The following is a 15,597-nucleotide window of genomic DNA, read 5'->3' as shown; positions in this document are numbered from 1 at the left end:
TTTCTAACTTTCCGGTGTTTAAATGATGGAAAAATAATCGATCTGTCAAAAATGTTTTCCATTAAATAGAAATAATGAATTTAGATTGGGGGAAAATATTTTTTCCTTCTTGTAAGAGAGAAATCACTTTTCTTAAACTATACAACAAATGAAAACTACTAATTTTCATATAAAATGATTTTCATAGAAAATATTTTCATTTATCAAGACATTTTCAATAAAACATACACATCCTTAGTGAAATTTGTATACTAGATAGTTCAGCGATCACTCATATACCATAATTATTTGTTGTCTATACTTTTGCTTAGAGGCACGAATGGAAATGAATCTATATATAGCATGCACACATTGTAAGCATGAATGTTATAGGGGTTTAGCTAACATAATGATTTTTAGGATACCGTGAGAATAACAAATTTTTTTTTTTTGGGTGATCCAGGAATCCCATACAGCTGGCAGCCGGTGAGTAAATCTGGGGGGACAACGTAAGTAGGAGGACCCATCACCCCCGGCGTCCCACTTAAGACCCCAAGCAACCGTGAGGGGATTCAAACTCTTCCCCTTCATGAGGGGGAGAGAGCCCAAACCATCGCAGCCACCAAGGCGGTGGTAGAATAACAATTTATTGCGAATCACAAATTTTTAAAAGAGTAGGTTCCACAATAATTAATTATTTGCCATTTGATTTTTGTGGTATGGAATAAATTGTTATTCTCACAATAGATTAAAAATTATCACGCAATCGTTTTTGATGTTATAGTAGAGGTAATGCGAATATTCAATCAAATCTATATATTAAGTAACGTCCGATAAACGCTTCTTTGTGTGTAGCTAAAGTCACCAATCATTGACCACTGGAAAACCAATATAGATAATGTCGGAGAAGGCATGTGCGCAGATCTTGAATAATGCAATCGGTGGTCCTGGCCAGTTTGAGGTTTCTTCCTCGCAAAGTTAAGGCAAGACACGAGGAAATAACGTAAGGTTTCCACGAAAAAAAATTTGAAGTGCCTGATGTAATTTGATGTACCCGACGAGCTACAATCTGAATTAACAAAAGCTTCGTCTCAATCTCTCCCACATCAATATCATCTTTACTAAGTAGTCCGTTAGCATCAACCGTGGGTGCAAAACAGACATGTACATTTACTTCAATGTACTTTTTTGCTTAAACGATTTCGAAAGACAAATTACAGGAAAAAGGGTCAAATATATTGACAAAATACAATATATTATAAGACAATCATTGAAATATTGCGTCGATCCCTCTAAATAAATTATTCTAAAAGCTTCAGTATTTACATGAAATGACGCATCTCACGGGTATGTAGCTAGTGTCTTGGCTTGTTTGGACACCATTTCGATATATAAAAAGAGCAGATATCTAAAGTTACGGGTGTGACACATGCCACTGTTTCCCTTTTTTTTCCTTCTCTTAGACATCGGAGGCACATGCAATTGGATAACACGATATCTCCCAGTACAAGGAAACCGGAAGCAAGACAAGGGCAAAATCCATGGGCTGACAAGATCCATCGAAAGAACATCTCCAAGTACACCTCGTCCATGTAGACATTTGAGTGAAAATGACCAATTATGTATTGTCGCAAAAGGCAGTTCACCAAAGTACTATAATTGAAAGTCACTTGTCCAAATTCTATTAATTTCGAGCAAATTGTTGTAGATCGATGCTGCCTGCACAAATCAAAAGGTCTAACCTTATTTAGTTCATGAGCTTGCAAGTTATTTCATGTTTTTCGTGAAATCATGTATTTGTGTTTCCAGTAGTAAAAGGAAATTAAATATAGAAGGAAAATGGTAATGACTCATGCGAAAGATACCAATTGTTGTAGGGACGGTATAAAGAGAGAGGTTCTAGGTTTTCAAAGGGAATCAAAACACACATGTTACATTGTCTATTATGTGTGCAAGGACCCACCATTAATATTCTCTCAATCAAACACATACAAACATGAATTGCCTAATTTGATTGATTGATTGATTGATTGATCGATCGGTCTTGGGAGATTTTCTTGCACTAGGAGTGGGACGAACCTAAAACATGTGACATCTCCAACACATATTTGACTTGCCATAGTAGCGGCAAAATACCAGAGAATCAAAGAGATGCTTCAATACTTATAAACCGAACGACCAACAATCTTTGAGGATTTCAGCTCAATTTTAACTATCTTAGTGAAAAGGTCTGGTTGAATTGGGTGAAATCAGGTGAGATTTGACTCGGGGATCGATAGAGCCATTTTAGCGTACATGTTCATGCATAGTTCGTAGGGGCAGTAGACGTGACCCTTAGAGTAGTTGGTCCTAGTGCTATATATTTTGTAATATCTCGGAGAGTGGGAGAAGAATCGGATGTAAGATTAAGGTTTCGAGGGTTTTTCTCTTTTGTTTGTACAATGAGCTCCGTTGGTTCCTCTTCATCTGTCTCGAGTCTCTTCTTGGCCCTTGCTTAATTAGATTTGGTGTAAAATAGGTTAATTCATCTTAGTTAGGCAATGGTGATACAAAGGGTTTGGGATTCTCAGAAGCGATACGTGAAGGTCCATTTACCTCTTTTGAGCGGTTGATATGTCAATGCACTTAATGTGATAAGGGTTAAGTGTCTTCCGCTCACATAATGCAGAAAAGTTATTACACGCATTATTGCAAACTGCATGGCGCTTAATAAGCATAAGATGCCTCTCCTCTACTGCGTTATCTTTCGGAAGAGCGGAGAGGAATTGCCAATTGAGCGACTTTCGGTCAATCCAAAGCACAGATCATCCACGCAAAGACGACACGGCTGAAGTTATCGAACGCAAATTTGAAGATTCAAGAGGTGCATTGTCTCTAGCCAACCAAGAACCCTCCACCTCTCTCTCTCTCTCTCTCTCTCTCTCTCTATCTCTGTGCGCGCCTGTAAAGCACCCTATTGTACAGACAATCCCGAAGCACGAGTCATGATGCGAGATCTTGCAGCTTGTATATTTGTGGGGTCGACTTGTCACCCTTGGAATCTAAAAAACTAACAAAAGAAACTCCAAACCCAACAAGCTTCCTTCTCACCTAAAAGAAGAAAAGTTTGGCTGTGTTGCACTTCCAAGTCCGTCTCCCTCACTGATCTGCCACGCACAAAAGAAGGTGAAATGTGATGTGCGTGAAGAATAAGACAGATTTTGAGCGATCTCTCTCTCTCTCTCTCTCTCTCTCTGAGGTCTCTGTTTTGGTAATGAGAAAAACGTACACAAGATGCTACCGTAATCTTGCAAAAAGATTATGTGAAGACAATATCTACATTGGGAGGATATTATAATGAGAAGGTGAAAAGAAAAAATCTGCCAACATATAGGGGTGCATGTGTGTTCTTTGGCTTCTATTTAAACTGGTGTCCCGTCTCTTTCAATGATAGCTACTGATAAAAATTCTCCCAAGTGCCCTTCGACTTGCGTTCCTTTCATGGTTCCTTAATGTTTAGCTTGTTGCGAAGTGGAAGGTGTGAATGAGTTCTGTGCCAACAACCCGCCATCTTTAATAGTTTGAACTTTTAGTGCAAGTACTCAATTTGGCGACGATGAGGGACGCGAACACTTAATAGGGGGCAAGCTAAAAAAGCCTATAATCCAAATTTCCTTGTAAGGATGAAATCAATTCCATATAGAGTTTTCGGTAGATATCTAGTGTCGAGGTCAACTAAGGCATCATACAAAAGGATATAATACATACACGGTACGAGCATTGTAATGCAACAAGTTACATAAATCACGGAAGTGTGTTGTTAATAAATTTAAGTTACGTCTAGATGCGGATGAAAACAGTTTTTATAACAAGAAGATACGAAGTAATTAAAGATTGCTTTTCTTTCCTTTTTTTTTTTTCAACACTTGGTTTTCTTCACAATTTTAGGCTCTACGCGCACACATGTCTAGGCCGGCTCGCTTTATTGACATTTGCCAACTGCTTTTTGTGCTTGTGTGCAATGCCTGGTTTCGTCAAGTACGTGACGTCGGATTGCATGTAATCCTAGGACAAAAGCAAGGATGGCGACATTATTACTAGGGTTTCCCTACTCTTTCCCGCGCTGCGCATTGCACATGCACGTGCCCCGCAGAAGGTAAAAAGATTGAAGAAAAGGAGGGCGTACGTGAGGGCTGAACGAAGGTGGAGAGAGAGAGAGAGAGAGAGAGAGAGGGGGTGGCGGTGAAGAGATGTGTGGGGTAAAAGCACCACGTGATCTTGGTAGTCTGGCTTCGATCCCTAGAAAGATTTGGAGCATCTTCAAAACAACCCCGGCAGTCCTTTCCATCACATGAGAGTCCAGCCAAACACATCAGGTTCCCTGCTTTCGCATTTGCATATGTATGAATACATATGTTTAAAGACAAATAAGGACTTTTATGTTGAGCAAAAGTTTATTTATAAAAATAGCATGCATAAGTTGTCGCTAATGATGGGTAAAATTTTTCATTTGGCATATCCAGACCTTTTATCATGAATACAAATTTAACACGGCTTTTTAATTATCATAAATTTAACATGACATTTGAAGTTACAAAAACGTGATCAATGTTTGGCTTGTGCTACAAAAATAACAACTACTAGTATTCCCGTTCATAATAAGAAGGTTTGGATCTTTATCCATATGGTCCTATTTCGAAAAAAAGAAAGAAACAAAGAAACAATGGCTATTCATTTTAGGGAGAGTAAATATTTTTCGAGGCTTGTCTAGAGAAAATAATGTGATTTCAATGCTGATGACGCACCATGAAATCAATAAGATGAAAGTTTAATGTCCTTTGGGGGATGGGAATATGTTGGTACTAGCTGTCAGTGCAATAAGAATCATGTAGGCTAACTAGTGGACAAGATAATGGTGAGAATAGACAAACTATTAGATGATTCTAAATTTGTGACAACAGTAAAATATTTGTTCTTGTACTTTTGAAAGGTCTTATCGGATATGTCACAATGGTAAAATGTTAATCTTTCTTTTTGTTATTTGGTAGATATAAGTGAAAAATTGGAGATCCTTTAAAATTAGGGTTGGCTTAATATGCTCCTTTAAAAGTGCTCCTTTAAAAGGGCACGTTTTACTTCAGCTATATATTTTATTGGTGTACTACTAATTATAGGCATCACTCCCTAAGGTTGAGTAACCGGTCCAGTTCTATCTAAGAACGAGATCTATTACTCATGGAAATAGGTTCGATTCCCAATTCCAATGAAAAGATGGTTGGTTCCCAGTTCCAAAAATTTGGAACTAATAGTATGCTAATAGGTTTTAGGTTTTGATTGCTAAACTTACCCACTCGAGAACTAGTTAGAATCTGTGTTATGAAGTTGGAACAAGATGATTTATCTAGCTTAAATGAGCTTAGATTTCTTGTTGCTTTATATTTCTATTTGTTTTGTATCAATATTTTACTTTGAGTTATTTTGTCTTTGATTTTTTTTTTAAATGAAGGAAGAAAAACTGGTTCCTAGGTTGACCTTGAAAGTTGACCAAATAGATAGGATAGGTTCCAAGATTTGTTATAAGACAAACAAGGTAAATTTAATGTTAAAAAATTTGGAAACAAGTTTTAACCAGTAGGTTACCACCACAAAAGCGATCTCCCCCATCACCCACCAACTTATAAACCACATAACAAAAGTTTTGATCGGAGGAAGTTAAATGGATGAAAACTTATGGTGTGTTTGTTTCAAAGAAAACTTTATGATAAATGAAAATGTTTTCGCTTTTTTAAATAAAGGAATTCATTTTCCTTACTTCAAGCACACATTTTTTTCGATCGTAAATGGTTTTCCATTGACTAAAATTTTCAACAAATCAAATGCAGAAGGTGCTAAAAACTGATTCATGAAAAATTCTTTCATTTAAACAAACACACCCCAAGATTGTTCTTTAAATCCAAATTGACAAAAGGACCCATAGAAATTCCTTCATCTAAATTAGAAGTTTCTCCTGTAAATCATCTTCCCCTATTTAAGATAACAAGCAGTGTAAAACATATGAAAAGATCCTATTCAAATTCTCTCAAATTCTCCTTTCGAGAGCTTGACCGCCAATTACGTACCGGATTTAAAATTTACCGGTAGCTGAAAGTCTCCCAATTTCTGCGAATTTCTCCTCTCTCTTTTTCTCTCTGGTACATGCCCAATCAATCTCTTTCCCTATGTTAGGTAAAGAACCTAACTCCTTCACTATTACGACTTGTGGGGCGGTATCCTCGGTTGCTTTCATGAAACTTCCAATTTCACAATGTATTCAACTATCAATCATGTCACGACCTACACATAGCCCAAAAGCACACCAAAAAGGAAAAAATAATACTTAAACTTGCGTGACGCGTGGACTGCTTATTGGATGTCGCTTATCGATCTAAACAATGATTTCCATAGTCACATAGCAGATATTTTAGCACCTAAGGCGCATTTAATTTGGTTTTGGGCACCTAAGGGGCATTTAATTTGCGGGGCTTTGCCAAAGCCCTTGGGGAAAATATTTTGCGTTTGATTCACACATTTGAATCTTCATTTACCAAATGCTAACATTTGGAATGCTAGTCTTAAGTTTAATATTTTTTTCTTTCCAATATTGCCCTTACTAATAATCATGTTTTCCCTTTTTGTCTTAAAAAATCATTGTTCATCGTCTTCTTTTTTGACTTGCTGCTCTACCGTGAATCTTAGCCGGCGAGCGGCGCTTAGCTACCGAGGCTACGCGACCTCGGGCGTCGCTAGAGGCAGCGCGACCTCAAGCGAGCTGCCTCCCCCCACCGCCACCGCCACCGTCGCCAGCCGCCTCCCCACCACCACTAGCACCACTGCCAAGCCGCTCCCCCATGATCCCCTCTCCACGCAGCTGTGCATCTCTTCTCCTCCCTTTTCTATTCTTTTCTTTTTCTCTTTTTTCTTTTCATCTTAAAGTTGCTTTGCAAAATATACACAAAAATGAATTTCTAAACACACTTGCCTTCACAAAATGCCCATTCATTCAAAGATACTTTGGGAAATGCAAAGCCATTTCCCCAAAATTGAATCAAACGGGCCATAAGTTTAGGGTTTGCGCCACAAATTAGATCTGCATGCTGCACATGCACGTCAAAGATTTTATATTCTCAGTCCACATAACATCAAGAAAAAACAATCGGCTTATGTGGAAACGGACTGGCTCCCAACATGCTATACGACAGGTCTTCCCGACCCAAGAGATCTCTAGGTCAAAGATCATCTGTTGAATTCGAATTTCTCCTACCCAACTTTTGGAACCGAGCTACCAAGAAAACCATAGTTAATCCTAGGGTTCATTCTCTCGCAAATACCCTTTTGTTTTTCCCGTCGATTTCAAGTACCACGAAATGCCTTGTCCGCATCAAAATCGTTCGGCTTTTCGTCCCCACTAAAGATACACATAAGAATGGGCCACCATCGCTCTCCTTTTAATATTATTTCCATCTTCCTTCCAGCTTCCTGATCGTGCATAGCATGGTGCTGTTTGCTTGCTATATTATAATTCCAAATTGATATTTAACTCGAGCAAGTTGGGTATGTGTGTAGCTCGTTCTTGTGCTGATCTATGAATAGCCATGAGTATTTCCTAACTAGTGGGATGCAAGAGAACAAGCGAGGGCAGCATTTTATAGTATAAAGATCTTGGACCATAGCCTACCTGATGATGACAATCGCCGTAGCTTTTTCGAAGATTTATATCAAACTAATCGATATGGCCATGACAGTCTGGAACCTTATAATTAAAATTAGACGGTTTCCCTTCTTTTCTAATCCGGCCATGGGAACATCTTAATTGCTTCGTAGAAAAGCGTCCGAGAGGTGAAGGGACTCAGAGAGACAGCGAGGGGCTGCAGGTAATTATGGGTTTCTGAATTTTTTTGACTTTTACCCAATTTACATGTAGCCCTTATAATTGGATACTGCACACAAGACCAGATCTTTGAATGAAGAAAAATCTGGTTGATGTTTGCCCCACCCCCATTACCAACTTAAATTCGAAGGCAATGTCTTGACCCATCACAGATCTTCCGATTTCCCCAAAGAAAATCTCAAAAAGATTTGATCAATCCTTATGATGGGTACCTAATTTTGACTATGAATAATCCTCAAATGGCAATCCCAACCTATTTTTTTTTTCTTATTTTACCAACAATTACGTGTATTGAAATCGGCAAATCAATAGTATGTCAGGTCCGTATCATCTGCATTTAAATACGACTCACTTAAAAGCACCGCACTATTGAAGTAATAAATCAAAACGCAAAAAATCAGAATGTTTGTAGTTCAGAATTTTCAAAGATAACAAATTAAGTAGAGTATGATCGAGTTGATCATTTAGGGCGTGAATGATAACCATTTTGGTAAGAAATTTATTTCTAAGCAAAAATACCCGTTTGATAACAACATATAATTTATACTCTAAAGATAGAAATTCGTTTGATAATGACACAAATATTTTTCCTTTTGGACAACTGCAGGTGGCAGCCAGTTGGCGACAATTGGTGACCAGCGGTGGCAGCTGACTATCGGTAGCGGAGGTGGCAGTGGGTGGCGACGGGCAACTTGCGGTGGTGGCTAACTACTGGTGGTGGCGGGCAGCGACTAGCGGTGGTAGTGACCACGCGACTGGCGGACAATGGCGGCGGACAACCGGCGGTGGCGACCAGCGAACAGTGATGGCCGATGACCAGCAACGGCGACCGGTGGATGACGGCGGCGGTCGGTGACTGGTGGACGACAGCAGCAGTTGGCAATCGGCGGACGATAGCGGCAATGGCCGGCGACTGGTGGACGGCGGACAGCGAACGGCGGTGACGGATGAATGACTAGTTCATAGCAAAGACAAACGATGAGAAGAATTTTTATTTCTCTTTCTGTTCTAGAAATAGAAAAGTAGAAACTTCGATTTCTATTCCAAACCTATTTCTAGAATAAAAACCTATTTCAAAAATAGAAAAATGAAATAATTTTATCAAATGAATTTCTATTCCGGAAAAATTGTTTCCGGAACAGAAATTGTAGTTTGTCATGTAAGTGTTAGAGATCATTTCCAATTTGTCTTTTATTCAATTTTCTTGTGGATAAAATTGTTATTTTTTTTATTTTTAACTTTCACCGTAATAGCTTATCGTATATTTACGATTAGTTTTGTGCCCCAAATTTTGGTGTTCATAACCATTTTCTTGATAATGTAGAATTGTGAATTGGGTTGCACAAAGAAAAGCTTGACAACTGTTGACTGACAATTGACCATCAGATCAAGATCAAACGGTCAAGATAGACTGGAGTGGTTGAAAATAGCCGACGAGAAATGAGGGAAATCTGTGGGGGTTTCTGTCTAGGAATCTTCGGGATGTTTAAGCACCAAAAAGTTAATTCTCCCTTTATTGCAGATGAAAAACGAGCATGTTTGTTTATTCTTATAGTGTATTGGTTATTTCCTTAAATTAATTGCATGGAAAACAGCAAGTCAAGTCGTGAAGCCGGCGAGATACGCCGGCACTTTGGATCCGATGTCCGATCCTTTCGCTTCTTTGGAAAAAGGGAAGTCGCACTACAGCGACGCATCTAATAGTCCCACGTCGTTTCAGCCAAACGTCAAGATTTCCTTCCTGCGACCCAAGATTTTGCTCTCTCTTCCATGCAATTTCCTTCCCAAAACGGGAAACTGTTTCTCGTATCTGTTTATGTGGTTTTTGGGGGGTGACCCCTCCATGGCCAAATGCGTTCTTCGTAGAGTCGACACATGTCCGAATCACGAATTTGTGGATAAGACATGATTATTACAGGAAGATTGTGCGAGATCACATGAGATCCACCATCATCTAGAATTGGGATTGACTTAATCCACGATGGGTCAAGTCTATATGGATACTTTTGCCGTAATTTCTGAGTAAAATCACAATGGGAGCGAGCAAAATGTCTACTCTTCAAGCTGTCTCTAGCTAAATCAATGTGTGAATTGTTTTAAAGTCTTGTTCACAGACAAACTTGTCATTAGCACCTCTACCCCTGACGTTTATTAATCATACCATAGGCTGAAATCTTTTAGATAATAATCACGAAACTCTTGCTGTTTCCCTTCTTTTCCAAAACCACTTTTTCACGTATAATTGCAAGATTCGTTGTACCGTAGGAGTTGATATGGGAAATCCAATCTACCATATTCTAATATAATCACGATCCTAACTAAATCATTGATGCAAAGACCATCGATGATCCTGTTTCGCATTTTACATACCAATATTTTTAAACCTTCATTATAGTGCTATAAAGCATACGGCAAACATGGAAATAATAATAATCTGACAAACTTTTTTCGTGATACTCATGGGTACTCCCTATGACCCTAAACCCGCCTCTATTCTCCTGCTAAAATATTGCATAAAGTGACATCGAGTGACATCATTCTCCTGCCTAATCTTATAATATTGCATAAAATGACATTACTTCCTCGTTCATTCGCTCTTCCTATTTATATGGGAGACCGGGTCCGTCTAAGCGCCACACGGTAGCCATCAACTTTCTTCGTCTTCTCTTCCTTTCCCTCCACATATTTGTTTCTTCTCTCCCTCTCCCTCTTCCCTCTCCCCGAAAATGGCAGAGAAATTTCTACTTGTTTCGCAATTCATGGTGATGTTCATCATAACCCGACTGCTCTTGACGGTCGGCAAGGCCAAGTTCCCGGCTCATTCCCTACCCGACAAGCTCACTGAGAAGCTCCGCACCGACCCCGAGTCAATAAGCGCGGCCTCGGTGGACTTTGGCAATATTGTCCGGGAAACACCATTGGCCGTGCTCCACCCGTCGTGCCCCAAGGACATCGCGGCCCTCGTGAGGTCCGCGTACCATGGCGACGGTTCCTCCTTCGCCATCGCAGCCAGAGGGCGGGGCCACTCGGTCCGGGGCCAAGCCATGGCCCCGGGCGGGGTCGTGGTGGACATGACATCACTGGCAAGGCACCGTGGTGGCGGAGGAGGATCCGCCATTTCCGTGTCATGGAGCAGGTCGCTCGGGTACTATGCCGACGTTGGCGGCGGGCAGCTCTGGAGGGACGTGCTGGAGGAGACCCTGTGGCACGGGCTCTCGCCGGTCTCGTGGCCGGACTATCTATACCTAACCGTGGGAGGAACGCTCTCCAACGCTGGCATAAGCGGCCAGACGTTCCGATATGGTCCTCAGATCAGCAATGTGTACGAAATGGACGTCATTACCGGTATGAACGCCACGGCCTCTTCCGAATTTTCCCTGATTTTCCTCTTTCGTTACTAGCTAGCTACTTCGATAATGAAAGAGTCGTGTAGTAGTTGGCAATAAATACGTTCTCGCTGTAAACTCGTGTTCCGTAGAAGAGTTCTTGCGGGATACGTCAACGAGACAATACGCGTACCTAAACTTGTCTACCGGGCGACGTGGGCGAGATCCCGTCGACTCATTTAAAAATAGTAGAAACCCATTCTATTGACCGAAAATGCGTTAAGATTGACTCGAAGATATATGGACATAGGAAAGAACCCCAGTAATAATCATATATGAACTCGTAGATAGTGGAGGCATTCAATTTCTTATTTCAAATTTTAGCTATTGTAAAATCTGCGCCTTGCGGTATACTTCGTTGGTTGAAACAGTGTTCTTCGGGGTCTTCTAATTTCTAGAAGGTCTTCGCTGCGAATGTGTTGTTTACTTGTCTTTTGCTTTGGGCTTCGTCGTGGCAACGCAGCCCATGTGTGCTTTCCTTAGATCTTCCTGTTATTATTGTTCCCAGATTATATTAGTTGAAGAACTGTAGGCTGACTGGACCAGTCAAAGGGGTCAAATCATGTCGGAGAGAGAGATTAATGGAAATTTCCCTCCTCCTTTTTAACAATTGCTTTATGGAGTACTATTAAGATCTCGTACCGACTGAAAACGCGCTTCTTGATTTGTTTATGCATGGTCAAGTCGACAAGCTACAGGTCTTTCTATTTGCTTTCTTGTTTATGAGGGATTGAACGTCGTTTCTTGGTCTTTTCCTTTAAATTCAGGAACTGGGGAGCTTACAACTTGTTCGCCCGACAAAAACCCGGAGCTGTTTTACTCTGTTCTCGGAGGTCTCGGCCAGTTCGGCATAATAACAAGAGCGAGAGTTGCCTTAGATCGAGCTCCAACGAGAGTATGAACACTAAGACCTGACTATCCTTTCGGAACATATTAGATAATTTCGGAACATATTAGAATGGCTACTATTGGAATACATTTTTTGCTATTCTATCATTTCGGTTCATTAAAAGCAAATCACTAGCCTCAAACTATTAATTACGTTCTGATAATTTCGACATGCAGGTCAAATGGGCGAGAATGCTTTACAGTGATTTCTCGGATTTTACGAGAGACCAAGAATATTTGATTTCAAAGAACGGAAGGTACCAAGACAATGCATTGGATTATGTGGAAGGGATGCTTCTCATGCCCCAAGGTCCTCCGGATAGTTGGAGATCTTCTTTCTTCCCTCTGTCGGACCACCCGCGAATCATATCGCTGTTGAAACAACATAAAATCGTCTACTGCCTTGAAGTAGCGAAATACTACGATGATCTCACCCAGAATACAGTGAACAAGGTATGACTGAACGACCCTTGTTGACAAACCCTAGCTATGCTTGCGAGAGAGAGAGAAGCTCTCCCTTCTCGTGTAAACTTGATCATGTTCCTGTAATTGTCGTCTCTAACTTGACTTATTAATCTACTATTCTAGGATCTGGAGAAATTGTTCGAAGGATTGAACCATATTCCTGAGTTCGAGTTCCAGAAAGATGTAGCCTATGTTGATTTCCTCGACCGAGTACGAGAAGGAGAGCTGAAACTCACAGCGCAGGGCCTTTGGGACGTTCCTCATCCATGGTTGAACTTATTCGTGCCCAAATCTCGCATTGCTGATTTCAATGACGGTGTTTTCAAGAATATCATCCTCAAAAGGAACATAACGACCGGACCTGTCCTCATTTATCCCATGAATCGAAACAAGTAAGTCCCCTCTAGGTACCAATTTATCGTCTTGCTTAAGTAACAGAAAACGTGTAACAACAACGCGGGATCTGCTTTATAAGAGGACGGAACTAATCAATCAATGAATTCTGCAGGTGGGACGATCAGATGTCCGCGGTGGTACCGGACGAAGATGTTTTCTACACCGTAGGGTTTTTGCATTCAAGCGGGTTCGATGATTGGCAACAATTTTATCTGCAAAATAAGGAGTTGCTGAGTTTCTGTGAAGACACTGGCATCGAGCTTAAACACTATCTTCCGAGTTTTGGCAATGAACAAGAATGGATGAGACATTTCGGGTCGAAATGGAGGAGGTTCCGTCAGAGAAAAGCCCGGTTCGATCCGAAGATGATATTTTCTCCTGGGCAGAAAATATTCAATCGCAACCACAGCATATAGATTCGTTCGTTGCTGCGGTTTGGGGTTTCATAGGATAGTTATCTCTCGTTTCTCTTACCATGTCAATTCTTTTCGAAATTGCACCATCTCACCTTGTTTAATGAGCCAGTTAGTCGTACTGTAAGATGTATCTGTCTCTGTACACATTTATTACGGACGCTAGTGAATAGATCCAATTGATTTTTGTACGAACTGTTCAATATAGACAAATCTTCGAAAGATTTGCCACGAAATATAACTTCTACGATCTTAAACGCAACTTCTTCCCGTCATGCGCCATTGCGATGGTTCCTATATAAAAACAGTGTTTTTTTCCTTTTAGTTCTTGCTCGAACAGCATGACCTGAAACAGAAAGTTTCTGATATTCAACCCCTAATTTTTACATGAACGAGCTTTAATAAGATGTATTTGCCTATATGATGGACTAAGTCGCATATGCTTATTCTAAACTCATGCGAAAGTCATTCAATGTGTCTTTCATACTCAAGAAGTATAGTCTTTCCTCCAAGAACTTTATACAACTCCAGTGGACAACGGGGATTAAAGGTGCGCATGACAAAATTTCTGAAATAAAAATTGATTTTTGGCTAGAAATTGAGAAGTTAAAAATTTAAGCTTTTGATTTCTTCTTCAAATCTAAATGGATTTATGTTCCAAAAATAGAAAAAATCAAATTACGACACTAAATGGATTTATGTTCCAAACATGTTATGGGAAATAGAGAAATAGAGAAATAGAGAAGTCGAAATTTTATCATGCGCGCCCTAAGCATACATCATTTTCCAGTTTCTCGGTGCCACTGATCATCAAATGTCACTAGGATGCCTCATTGTGTATTTGCAAACATCAGGTGAAAATCCCTACAAAATCCTAAACTCATCTTCCTTCCTCGCCTGCGACTGGGTGTTGCTGGCTCCCATCCACCACTACTGCACCGCCGCCGCCCAGCACCGCCTTTGGCATCGCCACCACACCATCTCCTCGACCTGCCATCATCACGCCCACGCAGATGACGAGAAGCTCGCACGTTGTCGGAACAATCAGATTCCCATTCACATACTGCAGCTCACTTACTCCATTCCAAGTGGAAATATCCCTAATTTTGGAACTTTTCCTTTGATTTGGTTGGGTCAGGAAGCAAATTATGGTCGTGCGACGCAATTTCGCGAGCAAGACGGCCGATGGAGCCACCGTGGGAGACATCGCATTATAAACATGATTAACATGTTTTTACTTCTAGAAAGAGTGCTGCATGGACAGAAATTTTGTTTCTATGACACCACTTGCTAAAAAAAATAATACAGGAGAAAGAAAAAAGAGCCTCCAAAAAGATGGAATTATTGATGTCGGTGCTAGATATAGCTAGGTTATAAGGAGAAGCGCATTGATCGAGCACCTCGCTTTTCAAAATAAAAAAATCCTCAATTCCTACTAATTATGGGCTAAACAATAGCAGAATGATTAGCATTACCTAGGATGAGCTAAAGGTGGCCTAGGAATATCAGCTTTTGAAAGTTTAATTGAGAACCCGATAATCCTTAGCAAAAGGTAAAACCAAAACTAACAGTAGGAAATTAAGTAGGAATTTAATGATGGTGACAAGAAAAGGACTCTCACAGGGGACCTTGGGATGGGCCCAATTGCATCCAATTTTTCCAATATGTATCGAATGTTGGAACTCCTAATCGCAGCCTTTGTTGGAAACGAGGGAACATCAAGGAGCCACCTTGCCCCATCATCTTTGACTTTTCTTCATGTTCCCACCTAATTTTCCTTTTAAATGTGATCTTTTCTCCGATAACAGCTATTCTTCCATTAGGAATCTTGGGCACATGCTACATAAGCCCCACATGTAGATCTCTTGCAATCGTGACAAGAGAAGAATAGTCACTAATGATAAAGAGGGTTTGAGAGGGGCACTAAGGGTTGGGAATTTTTCTCTTGGAATGTTCCTCTAGGCCCGACAGAATTTGAGTATGAATATCACTTGTTGGCCGAATCAAAGATTACGTTACCACTTGAAGGTTTATATGCAACAAGATAGCCTTCACAATTCGCATCTAAAAGACATTGTGTTCTAAATTTCTAGAAGTTTGCTTAAACTCTGTGATGATCTAAGTAAATTATAAGTTGGGAATAGTGATGTTCTTTTGAATTAAA

At 40.2% G+C, this 15,597-nt stretch overlaps 1 protein-coding gene across 1 annotated transcript; it reads left to right on the top strand.

The window, feature by feature from the left end:
- Nucleotides 1-10,537: 10,537 nt before the first annotated feature.
- Nucleotides 10,538-13,600, top strand: LOC104436478 (cytokinin dehydrogenase 3). Its single transcript, XM_010049260.3, has 5 exons — nt 10,538-11,230; nt 12,039-12,166; nt 12,337-12,612; nt 12,748-13,016; nt 13,133-13,600. The coding sequence occupies exons 1-5, from the start codon at nt 10,612-10,614 to the stop codon at nt 13,434-13,436; spliced, it is 1,596 nt and encodes a 531-aa protein (XP_010047562.1). The 5' UTR covers nt 10,538-10,611; the 3' UTR covers nt 13,437-13,600.
- The last annotated feature ends 1,997 nt before the right edge of the window (nt 13,601-15,597 follow it).

This window comes from Eucalyptus grandis, chromosome 3 (genome assembly GCF_016545825.1).
Source record: "Eucalyptus grandis isolate ANBG69807.140 chromosome 3, ASM1654582v1, whole genome shotgun sequence".
Taxonomy (NCBI): Eukaryota; Viridiplantae; Streptophyta; class Magnoliopsida; order Myrtales; family Myrtaceae; genus Eucalyptus; species Eucalyptus grandis.
Note: the sequence above shows the minus strand (reverse complement) of the source record. Positions and strands in the feature narration are given on the sequence as shown.